Genomic DNA, 24,522 nt, shown 5'->3' on the forward strand with positions numbered 1-24,522 from the left:
GGGAGAGTAATGGGGTGTTGAGGAGTTGGGGTGCTGATGACATTGTTCTACATTTTTCATAGTTTTGTATGAAATCCATCGTTTTTTTGGATGATGAAAAAATGGAGACTGGAAATAAGTAAACTCAAGCTGTTACTGCCCACCTCTTCTGTTAGCCAATCGTAGCTCAAGGGGCGGGGCTTCACGGAATTCAGGTGGAGAGAGATGACGCTCGGCTGATGAGTCGCGCGGTCACTTGTCACCCGTTGCTGTTGTCTCGCGCTGAATACTTGAAAGCATGACATTTTTGAGGAAATTCCCACCTGGGAAGGATGATTTATTGACTTGGCGGGCTTTGATCGAGCGCTGAGAGAGAGAGAGAGAGAGAGATAGTGAGAGAGTGTGAGGGAGAGAGAGAGAAATAGAGAAAGAGTGAGTAAGAGCGCGAGAGAGAGTGATGATGGTGGTGACGGTGCGCGCTGGAGCCGTGGCCACCGTGGACTCAGTCGTGGCCACCATGGACTTGGTTTTGACCGCCACTTTTCTCCTCGCGTGGACACGCACAGTCAAAGGTAAGGGCTTCAGACTCTGCTCCATCTCTAACAAGGTGAATCTGGGAAGTCTTGGAACTGGAAGGTGGAGGAACGAGGTGAGGGAAGTCCGGTAGGTTTGCTGGAGCAACGCTGCGTCCCTGCAGGTGTGTGAACTCAAGCTTCAGAAAAGTTGGTGGAGCTCCTGAAAGTGCAGCGTGATGGTGATGGAGGTGGGCTTGCCCTATGACTGCATGGTGGCTTTCTTCAGCTGGGTGGAGGGAGATATTGTGGGTAATGGTTGTCCAGATGCGTAAACTTCAGAGCTGATTCAGATCAGAGCTTAGTTTACTCTAAGAATTCCTAGAAGGAACTAGAAGAACCTCATTTGGTCCCGTGAGAGAACATTTTAAGGATCTAAAGAAGTGGTTGTAGACTTTCTTTCCTAATTTACAGCTTCCTCACTCTCACACCTCTTCAAAAAATAATTCTCTCTGAAACCAAAAATGGTTCTTCATGGTTCTTCTGTGCCATCGCTTGAAGAACCCTTTGTAGCACCTTTATTTTTAGGAGTGCAGAGCTGGAAAGGTGGCATTTGCTGCAAGTAATTTAACATTATTAAACATTATTAAGAGAAATCTGCAGGAGGAACATGATGAAGGTGTGGGTAGATCTTCCATCTAATGAAGGATGCTGTGGATGCAGGACAGTTGAGCCAGTAGTGGAGGTAGCTGGTGGATTCTAATGATCGGAGGAGGGAAAGGGCTGATGCTAGTGTATTTAATTTGATCAGATATGCCACTTTATGCTTTTCTGAGCTTATCATGGAGAAATCAGCAGCACTTGAAGAACACAGATCTGCCACATGTTCCACTAAAACGAGAGCATCATTAGTCCTGGTTAATTGGACATAGTGAAGCATGGTAAATCTCAGTTTAGGGCATTTAGCTGATGCTCTCATCCTGAGCAATTTGCAGGTCCTGGCTGGTAGGAGATTGTGGAGGTATGAAGAACTTTTACCGGGGTAGAGTGGTGGACCTGCCCAGCCAGGGTGTGTTCTACCCTAGTCTGCCCTGGGTAAGGCAGGGCTCTTCCCCGCTAAGTGCCCTTGAGAGGGCTGTTGTTGTAAATGTGGCACTGCTGAGGCTTCTGTGTGGTCAGGCTTTATCAAACATCTGTCTGTCGTGTACTGAGGTACTGCATATATTGTCCACACTCTTAAAAGTGAAGGTTCTTCAGAGAGTTCTTTGAGATGTGCCACAGAAGAGCCACTTTTGGTTTCATAAGGAGCCCTTTGTAGAACCTTTATTTTTAGGAGGGTGTAGTTAGTCAGATGTGTATAATTAGATGAGCTATCTTGGAGAGGAACCAGGTGAGAGATCTCGGAACAGCCTTTTTTTCCTGAGAGGGAAAGTCGGTACAGCTGCAGTTCTACCAGTATGGGAGCACCTTTAAAAGTGATGCTTCAGAAGAACCACCTTTGGTTCCATGAAGAACCATGCTTGTATTAGAGATGTGTGAGTGTGAAGAACCTGTTAAATAAATCATTTGTGAAGAACATTTAATTTGGTCAAGAACCTTTCCATCCAGTTCTTTAAATATTCAAATGGTTCTAGATATGCTTTAAGTTTCAAGGACCTTCACTTGATGTAAAGCTTCTTCACCAATGATAAGGTTCCTTACACTCACACTTCTATATTACAACCGCCACATTTCCATTTCCTAAAAATCAAGGTGTTTTAAACACACTCGCAAAAATGAAGGTTCTTCCGAGGGTTCTTTAAGTGAGGCCAGAAAATAACCACTTTTGATTCCAAAATAAGTCATTTGTGAAGAACATTTAATTTGGTCAAGAACCTTTCCATCCAGTTCTTTAAATATTCAAATGGTTCTAGATATGCTCACCTTTTTAAAATTCTGAAGGACCTGCACTTGATGTAAAGCTTCTTCACCAATTTTAAGGTTCCTTACACTCACACTTCTCTATTAGGAACAGGGTTCTTTTTTAAAAGGTTCTCCTATACTGGTAGAACTGTCCTTACTTTTCATCTCTGTTCAGATAGCTGTTCTAGATAGCTCATGGAATTATACACATCTGATTAACTACACACTCCTTAAACAAAGGTGTTACAAAAGGTTCTCCACTTTTGAGAACCCTTTGTAACAGAGATATGTGTGTATGAAGAGCCATTTAAATGTTGAAAGGAGTGGAGGTAAAGGGTTTTTACTATGGTTCTTCACATTTTACCTTCACCTCTTTCACAACAACGGTTCTTTACAGAGATAAAAATGGTTCTTACCCTTCATTTCAATACAGCTGCTACAAAAGGTTCTTGGAATGATGCATTTTTGGTTCCATGAAGAACCACATTTGTGTCTGTAAAGAACCATCTGTGTAAAAGAGGTGTGAGTGTGTCATCACATAGCTACGTATCCGGTATCATGAGTTATTGCAAATATTGCCACACGCCTACAAATGAAGGTGCTTTGAGCGATGTCAAAGAAGAACCATTTGTGGTTCCCTAAAGAACATTGTAAAAGAGTTGTGAGTGTGTGAGAAGTGTAAGTGTGAAGAACCTTTTAAGTGTTTAAAGAACCTCCACTTCAATACATGTGCTACAAGGAGATCTTTGCACGGCGCCATACGATCCATTTTTGGTTCCATAAAGAACCACTTTTATCTCTGTAAAGAACCGTTTTGTGAAAGAGGTGAAGTGTGAAGAACCTTAGTAAAAACCCTTTACATCCATTCCTTTCAATGTTTAAATGCCTCTTCATACACACACATCTCTGTTACAAAGGGTTCTCCAAATGTGGAACCTTTGTTTAAGGAGTGTGTAGTTAAACAGATGTGTATAATTATATGAGCTATCTAGAACAGCTATCTGAACAGCCCTTTTTTTTAATAAAAAGGAAGGACAGCTACAGTTCTACCAGTATAGGAGAACCTTAAAAAAAGAACCCTGTTTGTAATAGAGAAGTGTGAATATAAGGAACCTTAAAATTGGTGAAGAAGCTTTACATCAAGTGAAGGTCCTTCAAACTTTAAAAAGGTGAGCGTGTCTAGAAACATTTGAATATTTAAAGAACTGGATGGAAAGGTTCTTGAGCAAATGAAATGTTCTTCACAAATGATTTATTTTGGAACCAAAAGTGGTTATTTTCTGGCCTCACTTAAAGAACCCTCTGAAGAACCTTCATTTTTAGGAAATGGAAACGTGGCAGTTGCTATATGTACTTTTTCCTAAAGCACACTGAATGCTAGATATCAGCAGGAGGAACTTGGCAGGTGTGGATAGACCCTCAGTCAAATGAAGTTCGTGTGAAGAACCTTTTTAAGGTTTATAGAACCTTCACTTCAGTAAAGGTGGTACAAAGGGTTTTTTAAGTGATGCCATAGAAGTCGTACCAATTAGGTTCCTTCACACTGACACTGAATCTATTTTACAAACCTGGTTCTTCAAGGATGCAAAAGCGGTGCTTCAATGACATCACTTAAAAGAACCTTTTCTAGCACCTTAATTTTTCAAGAGTGGAAGCTGCCTATTGCCTACTTAAATTACTCATGCATTTCTACCCAATAAATGGCAAAATGAGGCATGTCTGAAAAATGGAGCCAGGCTCTTTGTCTACGTTCCCCCGAAACAATCTCCTTTGATGCCACGCTGCAGTTTTCCTCTTCATAAATATTGATTATTCACAGCCTGGTTTCAGTTGTTTTGTTGTCTTGGCTTTCGGTTAGAGCAATTACGTCGTGAGCTGAAAACTGAGGGGCAGGGAAGTCTGATCTCCAGCAGTGATAATTTGCCATATTAGAGCAGCCTGAGGGTTCTCATGGTGGGAAACTGGTTAACCACCAGCTTGGTAATTGAGTTTTGGTGTACCAACTGTTTCTGGATCAGAAATATCATTATTCAGTTAAAGGGGTTTCAAACGCAGATCTCAGGGGGGCGAATAGCAAACATCTAGTGATATAATTCATCACATGGCCAAAGGTGTGTGGACACTCTTATACCCCTTTCCTGAGAGGCTTCGGGGAAGGCTTCCCACTACTGTGGAACATTGCTGTGGGAAATTGCTTCCATTCTACTATCAGTACTGATGTTAGGCTATAAGGCCTGGTTTGTAGTCAGTGAGTGGAAGGTCATCCCAAAACTATTGGATGGTGTCAAGGTCAGGCCTCTGTCTGAGGCCAGTCACAAGGCAGTGGTGGCTCAGTGTTAGAGCTCCAGGCTATTGATGACAGGGTTGTGGGTTCGATACCCGGGCTCAGCATGCCGCCACTATTGAGCCCTTGAGCAAGGCCCTTCACCCTCCCTGCTCCCCGGGCGCCGCAGCAATTGCTCCCCACCGCTCCGGGCATGTGTGCTCACTGTCCACTGTGTGTGTTTTACTGGTGTGTATGTGTCTGTTCACTGCACGGATGGGATAAAAGTGGAAGCCAAAATCCATCTGTGTCACAAAAAAAGATAAGAATGATCAAATGATCAGTATGATTATCTTGTCTTGTCTTCTTCAAATTGACAATGTGTCCGTATGAGGCTCACTTTGTGCTCGGGGGCTCTGGCGTGGAGGTCTTTCCCAGACTGCTGCCACTAAGTGGGAAGCACACAATTACTATAGCATTACAGTTTCCCTGTATTGGTCTAAAAACCCAAACCATTATAAAAACAGCACAAGACCATGATCCCTCCTCCACCAAATGTTACTTCTGACATTCTGCATTTGGTCAGGTAGATTTCTTGCAGCGCCGGCCAATCTACGATTAGTCTGTCAGACTATATGGTTCAGAGAGTGTGTTCTTATTACTCTAGACTTCACAAAAAAGAAAAAAAACACACACAGTAGGTAACCCAATTTTGGTCAAATTGGCAAAGCAGCACAGGTTCTAGTATCGACCAGCATAGCATGAGTTGCTTTGACCCAGAGTGCTGGGTTCTTTCCAGTTTTATGGAAACAACCTGTTTGCAACTACAGGCTACAGGCTGGTTTACACTTGAAAATAATTAAATTATTGTTTAAATAAATGTAATTAATCAAAATTTGGTGGGTTCATTTATAAAAAAAATAAATTGCTTTAATCACAACATATTCTGTGATTAATCATGAATAATGAGAAGTGAAAAATGCTAGCTAGCACGTACTTGAATTTTTGGGTAGGAGAACAAATAAATGCCTAATAAACTGGCTAGAGGAATCCATTATTATTATCATTATTATTATTATTATTATTATTATTATTTGTTTTATTTATTTATTTCATAAAAATAAAAGACACACTGGAAATCATTGTTTTTACAGTCAAAAATATTTATGACCTAATTTGAATCAAAATGGTCAGTTATTTATTTCTTTTTTACATTGTGCCAAAAATGGCAACTTTACAGGAGGAGTGAAAAAGTTTCTTAACTTTTAATGGAAGTCAGTGTAAAAAGATTTGATTCCAAGTCATTTTGGAGCATTTCTATTGGTCCATTCATCATAAAATTGATGCAATGTAAAGAACAACTGCCCAATTTTAACAAGACAGTAGGTTCTGTTAGTTCGGACCGTGCCTTCGGATTACGATGATTTGGGAGTAGACTGTGGGGAGAGATTGCGGAGAGCTGAAAGGAGTTCCGGGCTGGAGTTCAGGTGGCTTCTGCTTTGTGGTAGGAAGCCAGTCTCCCACTGATGTATGGAGGCAGGAATGATAAGCAGGGCTAAAAGGGAGGTGACGGGGTGGTGGACGGCTGCGTTGACATGTCGTAAACACATGAACAAGGAAGAGATGGAATTTATAGGACGTTGGATTATGGAGGAGGGGCTTCAGGCTTGTTCCTCCTCCCAAAAATAGTTATTTCATAACTCCACTTTTGGGTTGAGGCTTGAGGGTGAAGACTTACGTGTGACTGCAGGCTCAGTGACTAGCTTTTAGACAGTTTATTACCTTTGGCAGATCTGTGCTGGAGTTGGCTTGTTCTTTCAGTGCTTTTTTAATTTAGTGTTGGGCTAAAAAGGTCACCTAGAGGAAAGAAATACTGACGTTAAGATCTCCTCATAGTCTCATTATTTCCCATAGGCACAGTTAAGTCCTGTTTGTGACCAATGTGGGACATGTCAGGTTGATCTCACCTCCGTCTCAGCCTAATAAGACTCTTACAAGTGTAAGATCTCCTCATTTCTTATAAACCTCTCTTCTAGTCCGAGAGATCTGTCAGCAGTCAATCGGAGCAGGAGAACATCTCGAGCTTTTCTCATTTGTGTCCAAAACTCCTCAGTTAAGTTGAGCACTGATGTTGATCTCTTTTCCTAAGGGGGGTTTAGAAACCAATGAACTGTATTGTCAAAAGTATTGGGACACCTGCTCATTCACTATTTCCCCTGAAATCAAGGAAATTAAAAATGAGTTTTTGCTGCTTTTGTTGAACTAACTGTTAGACTCTGCTGTCCAGGGAAGAAGGTTTTCTACTAGATTTCGAAGCATTGCTGTGAGAGTTGAATTGCATTCACCAACACCCCCACCCCACATCACCCCCAACTCTCCAACTCATCCCAAAAGTATTGGATGGAGCACCACCATCATTCCACTGCTCCACAGCTCAATGCTGAAGGGCTTTATACCACTCTATAGCCCACGCCTGGCATTAGGCAGCATGGTGCCTGTAGGTTCATGTTGATCTGCTCCAGATAGTCCTATTCTATTGGCAGTACTTCTCTACAGAGACCAGGCAAGCTGTGTGTGAGTGCATCTGCACATCTGTGTACTCAAAGTAGCCAAATGCGTTTGATAGAAGGGGTGTCCACAAACATTTGGACATTGGATTCCTCATTTGGGCAGATACAAATCTGCTCATAAAAAACTGGCCGGATCAGACCATAATCTGTGCAGCCCTGTTACTAACACAGTACAGTTGTTGTGGTTGAGATTTGATGGGGTTCATGTTTTTGCATCCAGCAAAAAGATGGAAGTCGAGTCCACAAGAAAAGCTCTGATCTAAGCCTTAAGACTCTTTTGTGTGGAGGAGACCTTGGCCGGGCTTTTGCAGTGGGGCAGCATTTTATCTACTAGCTTTTGTTGGTTGGTTTTCTGAACCCTGGGCGGAAAATTTCCTTTGACAAGGAGTCTGTGTAGCGTTAATCCACAGAACAAACATTTGTGACTCATTATCTCCAAACAGCAACTTTCAATAGAAGCTAATAGGAAAATAAATCGTTCCAAGTAGGGCTGTGATGATTACCATATTACCACAATACTGCAGTTATGTGATGCCTACTGCGGTGCGGAGCATGTTAACGTCGTCTCCGAAATTAATGCTAATTTATGAAATGGGTAGTTCCAAGATCTGATTGGCTGAGCCATGTGTAGGGTTGGGCTGTATAAAGACAATACCATGTACCGATGTCTTTAAAAAATTAAATAAAATAATCTGGAAATATGGAAGCAGTCAGCAGTCCACTTCTTTTGTAAACATGATATTGCTGCTGTAATGCAGAAACCTTATATCTCCAAAATTTTACTTTGCAGAACCTTCTTAACTTGTCATGGAAGTCAATGTAAAAACACTATTTTGGAGCATCTCTATTGGTCCATTGTTCATGACATTTTGAAGAACAAAATTTTGTAAATGTAAAAAGTGGAGATACAAGGTTATTGTATGCAAAGAACATTAGAAAGGGGACATCGTCACAAACGACCTGCATCTGTGTAGTGTACCTATCTTCATTCAAAAAGCACTGCAGCTAATGGAAGTTGTCAATTATTCATAAACTCATCTCACCATCTTGTGAGTGCAATACCTAATGTTTTACTAATTAAATAAAGGGCAGATTTCCACCAGAACTGGGCACAGGTGCAGGTCATACATGTCTGCACAAAGTTCCCTTATTTATTTTAATAATTCATTATTGAATATCAAATGTATTATTGAAAGTCAAAGGTCTTGAGACCCTTTTATTAATATTAATGTGGAATCCATTTGGCAGCGCTTACAGCTACAGTCTTTTTGGATATGTCTCTTCAAGCTTTTCACGCTTTTCACAGTATTTGTCCTATTCCTTATGGCCGGTCCTGTCAAGCTCTGTCCGACTGGATGACCACTGGATGTAAACTGTGACCTTCCACCCCCAGGTCTCTCCACAGAAGTCTGACAGGGTCAGGCCACTCAAGGACTTTCATAGACTTGTCCCGAAGCTGCCTCCAGTGTTGTTGTTTTTTTTGGCTACATGCTTTGGGTCAGTGTTGTACTGAAAGGTGAACAGTCTGAATGAGTCTGCATGTGCGGTGGAGGACATTTTACTAAGTGTGAAATTCTTACTGTTTCTGCAGGAGTTCCCATCCATTAATTCCAGTTTTATAAACTCCATAATGCAGAAAAGTTGCACTAAGGTACTGTCACTATGACCAGAGGATCGCTGCTAGCCATCGGCCCTGAGAGAGAGCACAATTGGCCTTGCTCTCTCCAGGGTGGGTAGATGGCGCTCTCTCCCCACACCGTTTCACTGCAGTGCTGGATGTAACTGGCATCTGTGGGCTGGTGCGTCAAAGTCGGGTATGCGACGCTTGGTTGCCTGGTGGAAAAATGAGCGGTTTGACTGTGCATGCGTTGGAGGGGCAATAGTGTTGGGGGCCTAATACCCTTGATTTCAGGGGAAATAATGAATGAGCAGGTGTCCCAATACTTTTGACAATACAGTTTACACACGGGTTGGGAAATTTGCAGTCCAAATTGGGTAAAAAATGGGTGAAAAAAGGGTGAAGGCTAGAAGGCTGTTCCAAAGTGAAGGACCCTTCGTATACAGCCCAGAAATGCAGACTGTGTCCATGGCGATTTGGAGGATGCATCCTTGTATGAATCCTTCCCAGCCCTTGGTTACCACAGTTGTCTGCACACATACAAGGCAAAAAATCCAAAAAACAAAGACATGAAAACGGTGGAAAATGAAGCCTCCAGAGCAGAGTTCATTTAGTAATGTTCGTAAAAAGTTTCGCACCACAATTGTAAGAGATGGGACCTTACCGGTGACATCACCACACAGCCAGGTTAGACTGTTTTTTTTGTGTGACCAGGAGGCTACTAAGAAGGGTTTTTCATAGGACCGTCCTACTGAGGACCCGTCTTACAGGCTTTGGAGCACATTCGCTGTTTTCTCAGTTCTTCTTCAAGGACAAGACAGGCTGGGTTGTATGGATTTGGCAAAACTGGGTTCCTTGTGAAATGTAAGTTGTGTAGAATATCTTGTTAAATGTTACACATTTCTTTCTCTCTATTCTTTTAGTTGAATATGAATGAATTTAATGAGATCCTGTTGGGTATAAAAGCTGGGTAATGTGCAATGCCTGTTTTTGCCAGAAATAGAGCTTACTCTTCTGCCTCAGAGCAGAGAATTTCTTTCCACATGTTGCCAAAGCCCTTTCCATGCTGTTAAGCAAACTCCAAGCGAGCTGTTGTATGCCTTTTACTCAACAGTGGCTTGCCTGATTTATGGAGCTCTGCATAGAGATGGTGTCAGTCCTACATGTTCTCCCATCTCTGCACAGGAGATTTTGAGCTCTTTTAGTGTGGCTGTTGTGTTCTTACCTACCTCCCTGACTATGGCCCTTCTTGACCAAATGCCCAGTTTGGCCAGATGGTGAACTCTATTCCAACTTCTATTTGAAAGTGACTGAGGCCACTGTGGTTTGAGTGGGAACACTAAAACCATTAGATATTGTTTTACATCCATGTCCTTATCTGTGCTTTTATACAGTTTAAGTGAGGAGATCTACAGGTGTTTTCATGTACCTCATTCTGACAATACAGTGTAAACTGTGGGCCCTTATAGACCCATATCTGTGCCTTTCCAAATTCATGTCTAATAATTTCAGAAGGCAACAGACATATTGCTAGGATGAATAAAGCAAACCTGATGCACTTGACCACAATTTGGCGTGCCACAGAAAATACGCCGATTGTTTGGTGTTCTTTTGCATCATTTCCTTTCTTACCGTGCAAAGCCAGTGGCAGAATTATTAGGAATTAATCAGGAATTATTTTCCGAGGGAGCACATCATAGTGTCCCATAACCTACTTTTAAGGATAATAACAGTTGATGTATTATTTTCACAGCAGAGGATGCTGGATTTATTCCGGCCTGTAGCTAAACATAAAACCACAGTTCAAAAAAACATCAGCATCCTAAAACACTTCGTCACATTTCTCCATGCAATGAGCCAAAGCACAGGAAAAATGCTTTGGCTGCAAAAAGCATTTGGATCCATGCAAAAATGTCATATCTCCAAATTATTTTGTGCCGGGTCATTTTGGAGCATTATATAGATGGGATTGCATGGACTTCCTGTCCCTGCTGGAACACGCCACCTTTAGTCGGACTGAGTGGCAAACTAATCGGAAACGGCCACACAGGGAATGAAATGAGATTATCTGCTCAAGTTAACGACAGTTGGATTCAGTAACGATGCAGCCAAATTACCAGTGAACCAAAAAAAACATTCGTCAATGGACATCAGTGTGTAGCCAGGAATGTCCAGCTAACTGAGGCTCAAATCATAAAAGTCATAGCATCAAGCATAGATGAGTGAACGGTCTCAAGAGTGTTTTCAGGCACATTGAGTTGGCTGGTTCTTCCAGGTTTGCTTGCTTTCCCTTTTAATCGAACTTAGCACGTTGCTAAACTCGCAGCCACTTGTGGCTTGTTTTTTTTGCCCCGTTTTCAAAGCATGACCTCACTGATCAGGGAGCTCCAACACGTTTCGGTGCCTGGATTCCAGCTGTTTCTGTGAATTGCAGCAATTCATTAGTCCTTCTCTTTAGCTTCTGGCAGTCTGTAAAAGGAAGCTCTGAATTCCTGCTAAATCTGCATTAACAGCGAATCACACTACAGCTCTTTCCTATTTTCGCTCAGTGGGCATGACCACAGTAGCTCCCGCCCGCCACTTGTGGCGTCACATGCATATCGGTCCATTCATCATGAAATTTTGACACAATGTATGGAACAACATTTTGCCAAAAAGTGAAAAACGGCAAAAATGGAGTTGGGGATGATTTGCTGCCTCTGCTGTTAGTATGTCCGAGGTAGGAATTACTGATGGATATATTTCCGCACTCAGGGAAGTGCATTGCATTGCTGACCAGCAAATCAGATTTGGCAGAATTTCTAATAATCACTGAATCTCGATACACATCATAAGAAGCAATTAGCTCAATGTTGTAAAGATGCTTCTTCAGAGTTACTGTGGTAGTGTTTTTTCTTCATAGCTCAGTCATTGGCTGAGGGGGAGGTACGGCAGTCGTCCAGCATGGATTTGGCCCCCGAAATCCTGTCCATGGCGCCAGGGAGGCTGCTCTGGTACACACACTGTGTGGCGAGTTGGAGGAATCTGGCCTGTTTTTTATTACGAAGGTCTTCAACATTGTGATCATCCACCCTAAGGTTCTTCTTCTTGATCTTCATTCTGTACTCAGTGAATGATGGATGAGCTGAATGAAAGGAGAGGGTCGGAAGGAAAGGGGATGAGGTAGAGTTGAGTTTGAGAAAAAAAAAAATCAAAACCCTTTCTGAAAGAGTTCAGCTTCGGCTATTCCAACTCAAATTGGCCACACATGGCCGGGACTTTAGAAGCTCCTGATTGTAGACTGTTTAATCGGAGCTGGAACCAAGCTCTGAGGGCATCCCTGCTGAGGTTCTGAGGTGCGAGAAAAGTGAATGTACAGTGTTGAAAGAAAGTGCTCTTTTTGGCTGATTTAACAAGCACTCTTTAAAAAGAGTGCAGACCTCTCCAACCTTTACAAGTCCTTAGCTGCGGCCTTGGGTTGGGGAGCAATTTATTTCTGGGTAACAGCCGAGTTGGAGTGCTAATTATAATGGTGATATTAAAGGAAATTCTCGTCGTCCAGTTAGAGTTGTAGCTCTATAGCTCTCATAGTGAACCTGCTGGGGGACTCTGAGTTGACTCTGGTCACTCTGTACAAAGTGGACCTTTGTGAAGGCTAACTGCTGCAGAGGCTTAAGGCCATGCTGAAGGTATGAGGACTCTATTTGCTTAATCTTCCTTTTATGCCAAAGACAATAAAAGTGCATCTTAAGATAAATTCAGGAGGGGTTTAGGATTTAGTTTAAAGCCTCTGTGAAGAGCACTATCGATCACCCCTTGATGTTTAATCTTAATTAAGTCTGTATATAATGCAGTGAGGTTTGATTATTCAGAGTAGATCCTGCAGTTGAATACTCTGTTCTGTTGTTCTCTGAGTTGCAACTTTTTAAGACAGTTTGAAGGTTGTTGGTAAATTGTTGCTAATGGACTGAATTGAGGCAATATCTACAATGGCACCATAGCCAATGAAATTGCTTCGTTGGCCAGTTAAATTCATCCTTGGCCCATGATACGCCTTCCTTGGACAGTGGTGTTAATTCCTGGCCAGTGATTGCTCTTCTCTAGCCAGTGATGTTAATTCCTGGCCAGTGATGTTCCTTCCTTGGCCAATTATATGACTTCCATGGTCAATGATGTTTATACTTTGGCCACTGATATTCCTTTTCTGGCCAATGAAATTTCCTTCCTAATCAGTGATATTCTTTGCTTGGTTAGTGACATTCCTTCTCTGGCCAAAGATATTCCTTTATGGCCAATGATGTTTGCTTCCTGGCTAATGATATTCCTTTTCTGGCCAATGATATTCCTTCCCTGCACTTTCAGGAAAAAATGTGCTATAAGGGACAGTTATGTTCCCCAAGGCATAAACAATATACTGTATGCATGTCCTTAAAGGTACAATATGATCGAGGTCCAACAGGCTAGCTTAAAGCTATTGATCAAGTGCAGGTCTTCACCCTAGCTTTGGGCCACCAGAATCTGGTCACTCATTTGCCATCATATCGGTTATGGTGTTTATTTAGTGCATAATATCCCAACTATCTACTGATTCTAAGTGCTAAGATGGCATTTTGTTGTATAAATAAAACTTTTCAGACAGACTTTCTGTCTGAAACTTAGATTTTTGCTACCAAGTGAACATTAAAAAAATTAAAGCGGCCATATGTAGAATTTTTACCTTAAAATAAACAAATAAAAACAGCTTTAAAACATGTTGATGCTCCACTGACTGTAATAAAGACACTAGTGCCTTTATTTCAGCTTGTAAACAAATGCATGTGTAAAGCATGTTTCTTTAGGGGGTGGCCCAGAGCATGAATTACACTTCCCGACTGTAGGGGGAGCCTAGGAGCAAGAAATACCAATTCTCGCACAATGCTGCATGAACCTAATGGGTACAATTTGGTAAAATCTGTGTGCACATAGGTTTCCAAAGTTGGAATCCCGCCAATGATCCACTGTTCAGGAACTCTCCTGTGTGAAAACAAATCTGTGATAACGACCTCCTGTCCAAAAACCAACCAGAATCGGTCCTGGGTGCAGAGCAATTGCTGAAAACTCCAAACAGGATCTGTCACTGTTCTACACTGTGATCAAATATACAGGTCTAAAATTCACTAGGGGACGACCACAGACTCTGTAGTACTTCTTTGTTTCCCTCAGAAAGGGAGGCCTGGTGCCGAACACCTGGCATGACTAATTTAATCCAGGCTGGCTGGCACGCTTTCTCAGGGCTGCACAATCTCAATTAATTTACTGATTTATGCCAGTACATAACCATTTATGCTGTTATTTCTTGCATCAGGGGATATAAAAACGCTGTAAGCGATAAAAAGGAAAGTGAATTACTCTAAAAACGTGTTTATTTTGACAAGGATTGCTCGTTTACTCTAGGCACTTTGGGATACGTCCAATATTTAGCCGACCATTACAGATCTTTCTCTTGATTTGTGCCTGTACTTGATTGATGTTTATTTCAGGTTAACAAAATGTAGACCTAGATTCATACAACCTGGCATTAAATGACCTACACTACCAAGTGTGTGTAGTATTTAAGTCATTTTTTTTTAGCACTGTGCTGTATTTTTATATATGACTCCAGTTACAACCAATCAATATCAACCTGTTAATGAACTCATGCATATTAATTAGCAATGTTTAGTGCCTGTTTAAATGTCCAGATGGATTCAGAAAATATATTTTTATTATATTATATTCTATTATATTCTTTTAGCAGTTTATTTAGCAGTTAGCAGTTTGTGCTGAACGTAAGCCTATGCAGCACTATGCAGGGATCTATTGGCCTTATTTACCAACCATCCGTAATAAGATTATTACCAACTTACGCAGTTTTATGAATATTAAGACATTCAGCAGTGTTTTCTAATTTGGCATTTGTTCAATTTACCATTTACAATGGGATCCTTCATTGTAACAAACAATTTTGAGATCCATGTTTTTATGTAGGTGGAACATTTCAAGCTCTCAAGGCATGTCAAAAGAATCTTAAAGGTCCTGAAGCTTAATACTGCCCCACACTAACTAAGCTTCAGGACCTTCGAGGTAGCATGCCTCAAGGGCTTTAAATGTTCCAAAAGGTTCTTTGAACAATGCCATGAAAGAACAACTTTTTGGTCCACAGAGAACCACATTTGTAATAGAGATGCATGAGAAGGTAGAACCTTTACATTGACCTTAGCAAGACCTTTTATAATAAATGAAGGTTCTTTAGACATTTCAAAGATTCTTCAAACTTGTACATCTCTGTTACAAACATGGTTCTTTCGGTGCTCTCCTACACTGGCCAATACTCTCCTTACAAGATCAGCCCTCTTAGAACAGCCAGTGTAATCAAACACTGCAATCGCACCCATTACATACAGGCAGATCAGAGCCCTCTACGTGACGGAGAGAAGCTAACTTCTACCCTTACACAGATAAAGCCACAGGCCATGCTGGAGTGTCTGGACTGCTTGTTGGGGGAGAGCCAGAAAGAAGTCTGATAGATGGAGTAGATGGATTAGCAATGTGTTGTAAATAATAGAATGACTATTGCATTAGTGCATCAGTATTCATGACGACCTCAAACTTCAGATTTTAGCATTTTCTAGGAAGCTAAGCCTCCCCAGCTCCTTCATAACTCAATCACTGCCAGAGACCATGGTTGGCATCTCGAGGTGTCTAGAGACAGGACTCAGTCTAGAGCAGTATGGCACTAATTACGGATCTTACATTTAACAGGGGGTTGGTTAAATATGCTTTGATATGAAATAGGATTGTAAAATGTGTAGTTGAGTCCTGTTATATCTGTCTGAAGATAAAGATTCAACTGCATGACATTATGGAGTGTTAGAATGGATTAGAATCACATATAATAATGTTCAGTCAAGAATACACTCCAATTTTTGGGCCAAATTTAAATGCTCAGACTACTTTCCACTACTGTAAATAGCTTTTTCAGTCATGTTTATGTAGTTAGCTATGAATTCTACCCAAAATCTGCACTGTAAAAGAACAGTGCAGTGGTGAAATTAAAGCAGCATTATATAAAAATGGTCATTTTCGCTCCTGGGCTCCCCCTACAGCTGTGGAGTATAATTCACATTTACACCACACCATCATTCTAAATGTTAATGCTGCCACTGGTCGCCATGATGACATCGAAAGCACAAAAGCCTCTGATTGGCCCCGGGTGGATTAAGGCACTGTCACCAAGATCAGAGGATCGCTGGTTCGAACCCCGGTCGTGCTGGGTATGTGCTAGTTGGAGAGGGCGGGTGCTTGTCCGGCCTCAGTGGTGACGGGGGCCTCACGTTTGATTGGGCGGGGGAGGGGATTACCTATGGGTTGGGTAATTGGTGAGATTGGGGAGAAAATGGGGGAAATCAGATAACATGTATCATAAAAAGCCTCTGATTGGCTCCACTGTACTCGGCCCACTTATTGATAATCCCCCTAATAATCTCTTTTATAAATGTATTAATAATCTCCTTATTATCAGCAGGGCAGGAGACTTGTGAAGTGTCTTCCCTGTAAATGACCATCTGACTGTGTGTGTTTCTCAGCTACAGGGCTGGACTCCATGCAGACAGTGTCTGAGGGCTGTGAGCTGGGCCAGTTCCCATGTGGAAATCTGAGTGTGTGTCTGCCTCAGGTGCTGCACTGTAACGGCCTGGAGGACTGCCCAAACGGAGCCGACGAGGAGCACTGCGGTCAGTGCCTGCACACTGACACACACACACAGTTGCAGAGTGTACACACTCTGTCCGAGAGCTAGGAGGCGCACAGTGAATCAGATCAGTATGGGTAGATAATTGCTTAAAGATGTATCAGTATCAGACAGATTAGATTTGACTTGCTGATACAGATTAGATCCAATTTCTAACCTGATATTAGAGATTGGATTGTTGATTGAAATCCAGAGTGTTTAGGTGACGCTGGACCACTGCATAATTATTTTATGTACATTGATTTGAATGCATTTGAAACCCTTCAGAAATTAGTGTTCTATTCACATAGGATGAGGCTGTCGATGATTCTGATTCTGTCTCTGTCTCTAAATATCAAACATGAACTGATTTCACTATAAAGCAAAAAGTAGCCAAATGATTTGACTTTAGTATTAATTGACAGAAATAATTAACGTGACTTAATTCTAAGGTTGTGTATCTATGAAAGTATTCATTATATTTAATTACAGGTTATGTTATATTTATAATGAATTATTACATATAAGTATGTGTATTCTGAATAATAATATAATGAGTAAAACATTGGAATAATAATAAATAAAATAAGCCAGTACTGTACGCCTTAAGCCCACAGTCTTATAAAAGGGTGTCCTACCATATGGGCTGTAAGTGAGTTTGCAGTAAACCTCAGCTGCGTGAACTGGTCTGGACAGGCTATGAGGAATATGCGGAATAAAATTTTATAAGCCGTTATACTCTGAGTGACGGTTCCCTAAAGAACTGTGGTTAAAAATACATTTTATAGAGTGTGAAGAAGCCAGGCGGTGATTGGAAACAGGTGTTGTTATGTCTGCTGTGCGAGGATAGCCTTTTTATTTACTATCCAAAACCACCATGGAACCAAGTTTTATATCGTCACTGTCAGACGAAAACCTCATATCTCTAAAACGGCAACTTTATAGGAGAAGAAAAAACCTTATCTAATCTTATTTAATTCATTTAGAACATCCCTTTTTAAAATTTAGCTCTTGATTTTAGGGTAATAGTTTATTTTGACCAGATTATCAGTAACACATCAACAGCAGATCAGTGCAGTAGCAGCAGTGAAGCATCTGAATACACTGAGGTAAATATCCTGAAGATGTTCTGTTGATGCTTTAGTGACATTCAGTAGATTTACTGTTTGTGTTACGTCAAGTAGACCTAATATCTTACTGCTATTAGACACAACCTAACCCAGCCTTACCCAAAGCTTAATCCTAACCCTGCCCTAAAACTAACCTTAATCTCAACCCAAAACAAAACCCTTACCCTGGTCCTAATGCTAACCTTAACCTCAACCCAAAACCTGTATCAGCCTTACCCAAAACCTAACCCTAACCCTGGTCCTAATGCTAACCTTAACTGCAACACAAAACCTAACTCGGCCTTACCCAGAACCTGGGTAGCCTGAAGCCTGGCCTATACCTTAACCTCAGTCGACAATCTAACCCTAACCATCACCTAACCACCCTGGACTTAGTCCTAATTGGCCCTTAATCTCAACCTAACCAAGTTAAACTCCAGTTTTAGACTGGTGTCAACAGCAGGTCTGTAGCATTACTGAGATGTTGTTGAGATGTTACAGAGAGTCTGATGAGTGTTTATTTCATCTTTGAACCACTCCAAACAAGGTGTCACGATTATTATTATTCTTTTTTTTTTCTTTTTTTGGGAAGTTTTGCTAAATAATGACCTGTGTGAATGGTCATATGCAAATGTTTTGGCATCCGAGGTCAGATGATGGTTTTGTAGATTTTTTAAATAAATAAATAACGAGGGGAACAGCAATCTAGTGGACAAAATGTAAAATTAAATTCAGAACGTGACAAAAAAAACGGGTAACACACCTGGGTCTGGGAGTGAGCTGAGCAGTAATATTGATAAACCAGGAACACATAAAACAGAACTCTAGACAGGGCTGGGACAAGGGGAATAAACAAACCAAAACAATGAACGAAAAACTACGAAGCAAAAGCCTCAGACAAAACAACAAACAAAACAATGAACGGAAAACGACGAAGCAAATGCCTCAGACAAAACAACGAACAAAACAGTGAACGAAAAACTGCGAAGCGAAATCTTTGGAGAAAACAACAAACAAAATGAACAAAAACTACAAAGCAAAAGCCTCAGACAAAACAACGAACAAAACAGTGAACGAAAAACTACGAAGCAAAAGCCTCGGACAAAACAATGAACAAAAAACTACGAAGCGAAATCTTCGGAACAATGAGGGAGACTAAGGCAGAGCCAAAAACAAAAAATGACTAGACTAACAGGGCAAACAGGGCAACAAGGAAACCAAACACAAGACCAAATAAACAATGACCACATTAATATACTTCCCCTTTGAGCAGACCGTAGAACGCAGTGGTTATTCACGGCAAGGATAGAGTGAAACGCTATGGCTCCTTATTTGGGCTTTGGGGTGGAGTCCTGGGATCGCCCTGGGGAAGAGCCAGATAATGAGGGCCTGCAAACATCTGGGCAGTATTAGCCATTTTTTTAAGCTAAGCGAACATTATTTTCATTGTGAAAATATCAGCAGACATCATAAGACATTATTTTGTTTTCAACATTTTACATAACATAAAAGAATCATTGATGTGGCCGGTGCCAAAACTGAGTTAGCGAATCAGGCCTGAGGCAAGTCAACATATCTAATTAGGAACGGTCAGCTGAATCATATTTCTGAGCTTTAAAACCTCTTGGACTTTTTAAACTGTGTGTATACGCTCTCCTAAACAACTGTCTACAATATAAAAGCAAACTGAAGACGCACTGAAGCTTCTGGAGTGGCCCTCACAATCCTCTGAGCTAAATACGGCAGAACATTTGTGGACAGACATTAAGCAAGCTGTGCAGCAAGACGTCCCCACAATACCTCAGAGCTAAAGGCCTTCAGATAAGAATAGTGGGACAAATTCCAGCTATAGGAACTGAAAGACTTTCAGCTACAACAAAGGAAAACACAACGAGGGGGACAGCAATCTAATGGACAAAACGTGAAATCAAATTCAGAATGTGACAAACAAACCTGGGCAAGGTAACACACCTGGGACTGGGAGTAAGCTGAGCAGTAATATCGACAAACCAGGAACACATAAAACAACAACAGAACTGTAGACGGGGCTGGGACAAGGGGAATAAACAAACCAAAACAATGAACGAAAAACTATGAAGCAAAAGCCTCGGACAAAACAACAAACAAAACGAGCGAAAAACTATGAAGCAAAAGCCTCGGACAAAACAACAAACAAAACGAGTGAAAAACTACGAAGCAAAAGCCTCGGAAAAAACAACGAACAAAACACTGAACGAAAAACTACGAAGCACAAGGATCGGACAAAACAATGAGCGAAAAACTACGAAGCAAAATCTTCGGAACAATGAGGGAGACTAAGGCAGAGCCAAAAACAAAAAATGACTAGACTACCAGGGCAAACAGGGCAACAAGGAAACCAAACACAAGACCAAATAAACAATGACCACATTAATATACTTCCCCTTTGAGCAGACCGTAGAACGCAGTGGTTATTCACGGCAAGGATAGAGTGAAACGCTATGGCTTAAGAAGCCCCAGTCCCAGGTGTTCAGAGTTGCGCTGAGGAGGGAAGCAGGTTTCCGGAATCCCTGGCTCCTTATTTGGGCTTTGGGGCGGAGTCCTGGGATCGCCCCGGGGGAGAGCCAGATAATGAGGGCCTGCAAACCTCTGGGCAGTATTAGCCATTTTTTTAAGCTAATCGAACATTATTTTCATATTGTGAAAATATCAGCAGACATCATAAGACATTATTTTGTTATCAACATTTTACATAACATAAAAGAATCATTGATGTGGTCGGTGCCAAAACTGAGTTAGCGAATCAGGCCTGAGGCAAGTCAACATATCTAATTAGGAACGGTCAGCTGAATCATATTTCTGAGCTTTAAAACCTCTTGGACTTTTTAAACTGTGTGTATACGCTCTCCTAAACAACTGTCTACAATATAAAAGCAAACTGAAGACGCACTGAAGCTTCTGGAGTGGCCCTCACAATCCTCTGAGCTAAATACGGCAGAACATTTGTGGACAGACATTAAGCAAGCTGTGCAGCAAGACGTCCCCACAATACCTCAGAGCTAAAGGCCTTCAGATAAGAAGAGTGGGACAAATTCCAGCTATAGGAACTGAAAGACTTTCAGCTACAGAAAGAGTGTGTGCTAGCTTTCTGCAGAAGGTGGGCTTACTAACTCCTGGCTCTGCAAGGTGTCCAAATGTTTGCACAGGCCGTGTTCATGACAAAGAGGCAGAGTAGCTGTCTACAACTCCTCCCATAAAAAAGAATAGTTTACGTAGGAGTTTTTGGGGTGTAACAGCTGTTAGGTGGAGGCTGTAAAAAAAAAAAGATCAACTGTTGGAGCAATTATTAGAAAATGGAAGAAGCTAAACATGACTGTCAATCTCCCTCGGACTGGGGCTCCATGCAAGATCTCACCTCGTGGCGTATCAATGATCCTAAGAAAGGTGAGGAATCAGCCCAGAATTAAACATGAGGAGCAGGTCAATGACCTGAAGAAAGCTGGCACCACTGTTTCCAAGGTTACTGTGGGTAATACACTAAGACGTCATAGTTTAAAGTCATGCATGGCACGGAAGGTTCCCCTGCTTAAATCAGCACACGTCCAGGCCCGTCTTAAGTTTGCCCATGACCATTTGGATGATCCAGAGGAGTCATGGGAGAAAGTTCTGTGGTCAGATGAGACCAAAATAGAACTTTTTGGTCTTAATTCCACTCGCCGTGTTTGGAGGACGAAGAATGATGAGTACCATCCCAAAAACACCATCCCTACTGTGAAGCATGGGGGTGGAAGCATCATGCTTTGGGGGTGTTTTTCTGCAAATGGGACAGGACAACTGAGATTTTAGTGAAGTTCCCCTAAATCTAGTCTAAAAAGTGTTGCCTAGTTGTTTACATTGTTGTAAGAAAGCTGTAAGATTATTCAACTTAGTTTTTGTTGTTCACTTTCTCTACTGAAAGTGTCTTATTTTTCACTGGCAGAAAATTATTAATTAGTTCAATTAAATGAAAAAAAAAAATCATTTTCATTCTGTTTCTGTTCTGTGTTTATTTCTGGAATTAAGCTAAATGATCTCTCAGTGGAAAAAGACACTAACTAGATAAAATTACTAAAACATTAGTAGAACACTTTTGGTTTCATAAGGAAAAATGTTTATTATACAGATGTGTGAGTGTGAAGAACCTTTAAAGCTCCACATCATCACCATCAAGATGTTCTTAACCAATTGAAAGCTTCTTCAGACTCACACAGATGCTACAGATGGTTATTTAAGGGATGCCATAGGGAACCCACTTTTGGTTCTATTAGGAAGTATGGTTGTAATAAAGGTGTGTGAGTGTGAAGAACCTTCTAAAGGTCTAAAGAGCCTCTTTAAAAGGAACCACTTTTGTGTGGTATAAAGAACCTTTTTAGTTTGATGTAAAGGATATCTACCAATTTAAAGGTTCTTCACACTCCCACTAAACATGATTCTTCAAAGGCATTGAGTATATTAGGAATACTATGCAAGTGTGTGTGTGTGTATATGTGTGGTCTGGCTGCTTATACGGTTCAAATCCCCTGCCCCAGACCACTAATCCTGTCTTTGTCCCTGCAGGCGATAACAGCGGTTGGGCTGACTTCTTTGACAGGACCATTAAGAGATCCTTCCCAGTGGAGCTGTCCACCGACTGCTGTAAGAATACACGAATCTACTTTATCGAATAGCGGCAGCAGAGGGATTGGGAAGCGGCGTAAAACTCTTTGGGGGGGAAAATGCAAAAAAAAAAAAAAACAACCGGCGTTCCGGACTGTTTAAGACTGGCAGCATTCAGCTGTGTAGAATTCACTGTGTGCTTCAACACGGATACGCTAAGAGCCCATAAACTGTAAAAGCAATTGAATCATTCTGTTTACTTTCCCATACGCTCGCTCTCTCTCTCTCCCCCTCTCTCTCCCTCTCTCTCTCTCTGATTCTCAGTTCTGCAGCAGTTCCCAGATGGCTGCCAGTGCTCCGAGATGGAGCTGCAGTGTGTGCGCATCAGTTTGAGGTCCATCCCGCATGTGTCAGCTAATGTCACGTCTCTGTACGTACCCTTCACTGCCAGTTAGTGTTGCCTGAAGGCGCTGGAACAGCATGCTTGCCTGACATTTCCATTTAGGGTTTGATTCGTTGAAACCGATGGCCTTCGTCAGGGATTGCTCTCAATGGTAGGCAGGTTTTAAGACCTGAAAAAGCCCCAGCGCTGCAGAAAACGACATTTTAGTGAGTGAAGTTCCCCTAAATCTAGTCTAAAAATCCTGATGTGATCTCTCTGAAGTGTTCCCCAGTTGTTTACATTGTTGTAAGAAAACTGTAAGATTATTCAACTTAGTTTTAGTTGTTTTAAGTACATTTATCTACTGAAAGTGTCTTATTCCACTGGCAGAAAAATTATTATTTATAATTAATTATTTGATTTAATTAAATATTAAACTGTTTATATTTCTGGAATTAAACTAAATGATCTATCAGTGGAAAAATAATTAAAAATAGTTCAAAATAATTTAGAAGAAAAGTTGAATAGTCTTATAATAATCTTACAGCAATGCATTCTTTAAATTTAACGTATTACAGTATTGTTATTTTTACTTATTTTAAGTAATTTTATCTACTTATTCCACTGGCAGATAATTATTAATAAATACTATATTGTTAAATAATACATTTAATGAAGCACAAGTTCATTATTTTAGTATTTTGTTAGTGTTATTTATTAACTGCATTGTTATTTTGTTTATTTGTTTTTAATTTTTTCTATAATTGATTTGATTGTTAATAATTATTTTTATTTTTTAAATGATTTCTTAACAGCAAAATTGTTATTTTTAAGATTTAACAAAATGATCTGCTAGTAAAATGAGACACTTTCAGTAGATAAAATTACGTAAAGATAAATCTTAGAATATCATTTTAACAATAAAAAAATTAAATATTAGATATGAAGATTAGATTTAAGAGGATTTCACTTCTTAAGATATTATTAAGCTGAAAGTAGCACACAGTTTATTAAATGTGAGAGGTTCATTGAGGGTAGACTGCTGCAGTGTGACGCTCACACACAGTCATTATTAGAAAATATGATGTTTTAAGACTGGTGCAGTAGAAAGCGCAGTCTATGGGCTGTGTGCATGTCAAAATGTAAATTGAGCTCATGTCCTCGGATAGCAAATGAGTCAGGACCGTTAGTTAGGAGCGTCTTGCACTACTTATTCAAAATCCTTGTTTTTAATGGAGTGCACACACTGACTGCGATAGTCAGCTTCAGAACGTCATCAACACTTGCTGACTCCCAGCACTTTTTGCATTTTGCCATTACTGAACTAAATTAAACCCAGAAAAAGACCACAAACAGTCATCGCAGATGACATGTGGCCTGAAATTTGCACCTTGAAAGACGTTCAGTCAGAAGACAGACAAATATCATCTGTTATCTCAGATACATTCTTATTTCACCTCATATCATGTTTTAGCTAAAGAAAAGGTCATTAGCTGAGGTTAAATTAAATTTACTAAATAACACAAAGTTCAAGTCTGTTAAATCTGTACATTGTACGGTGGACAATTTTAAATATGGGGCTTTTTTTGCAGTCAAGACATGGTCAAAATTATGCAGTGCAATGTCCCTTGGCATGTTGCACCTTGTTGGCTCGTGGTAGCTCCTGGCAAAATTCTGGTTTGGATATTTGACCACTCTTTTGGCTGAATTGGTACAGTTCAGGTAAATACATTGGTTTATCTGGCACAAACACAACCTTTACCCCCCTCTGAGTAACTCCTTGGGGTAACTCCTCACTTTTTCCCCACTGTTAACTTGATAACTTAGGAACCACTCAGTCGGTTTGC

At 40.8% G+C, this 24,522-nt stretch overlaps 1 protein-coding gene across 1 annotated transcript in view; it reads left to right on the top strand.

Annotated features, from left to right (window-relative positions):
- The first annotated feature begins 242 nt into the window (after positions 1-242).
- The window catches only part of rxfp2b (relaxin family peptide receptor 2b), an 82,902-nt gene continuing 58,622 nt past the window's right edge, over positions 243-24,522 (top strand). Inside the window, exons 1-4 of the mRNA XM_072691486.1 lie at positions 243-551; positions 16,428-16,574; positions 22,255-22,332; positions 22,618-22,723. Of these exons, the coding sequence (XP_072547587.1) occupies positions 437-551; positions 16,428-16,574; positions 22,255-22,332; positions 22,618-22,723 (446 nt within the window). The 5' untranslated portion in view covers positions 243-436. The remainder of the gene's footprint in view (positions 552-16,427; positions 16,575-22,254; positions 22,333-22,617; positions 22,724-24,522) is intronic.

Source organism: Salminus brasiliensis, chromosome 11 (genome assembly GCF_030463535.1).
Source record: "Salminus brasiliensis chromosome 11, fSalBra1.hap2, whole genome shotgun sequence".
In the NCBI taxonomy this organism is placed as follows: domain Eukaryota; kingdom Metazoa; phylum Chordata; class Actinopteri; order Characiformes; family Bryconidae; genus Salminus; species Salminus brasiliensis.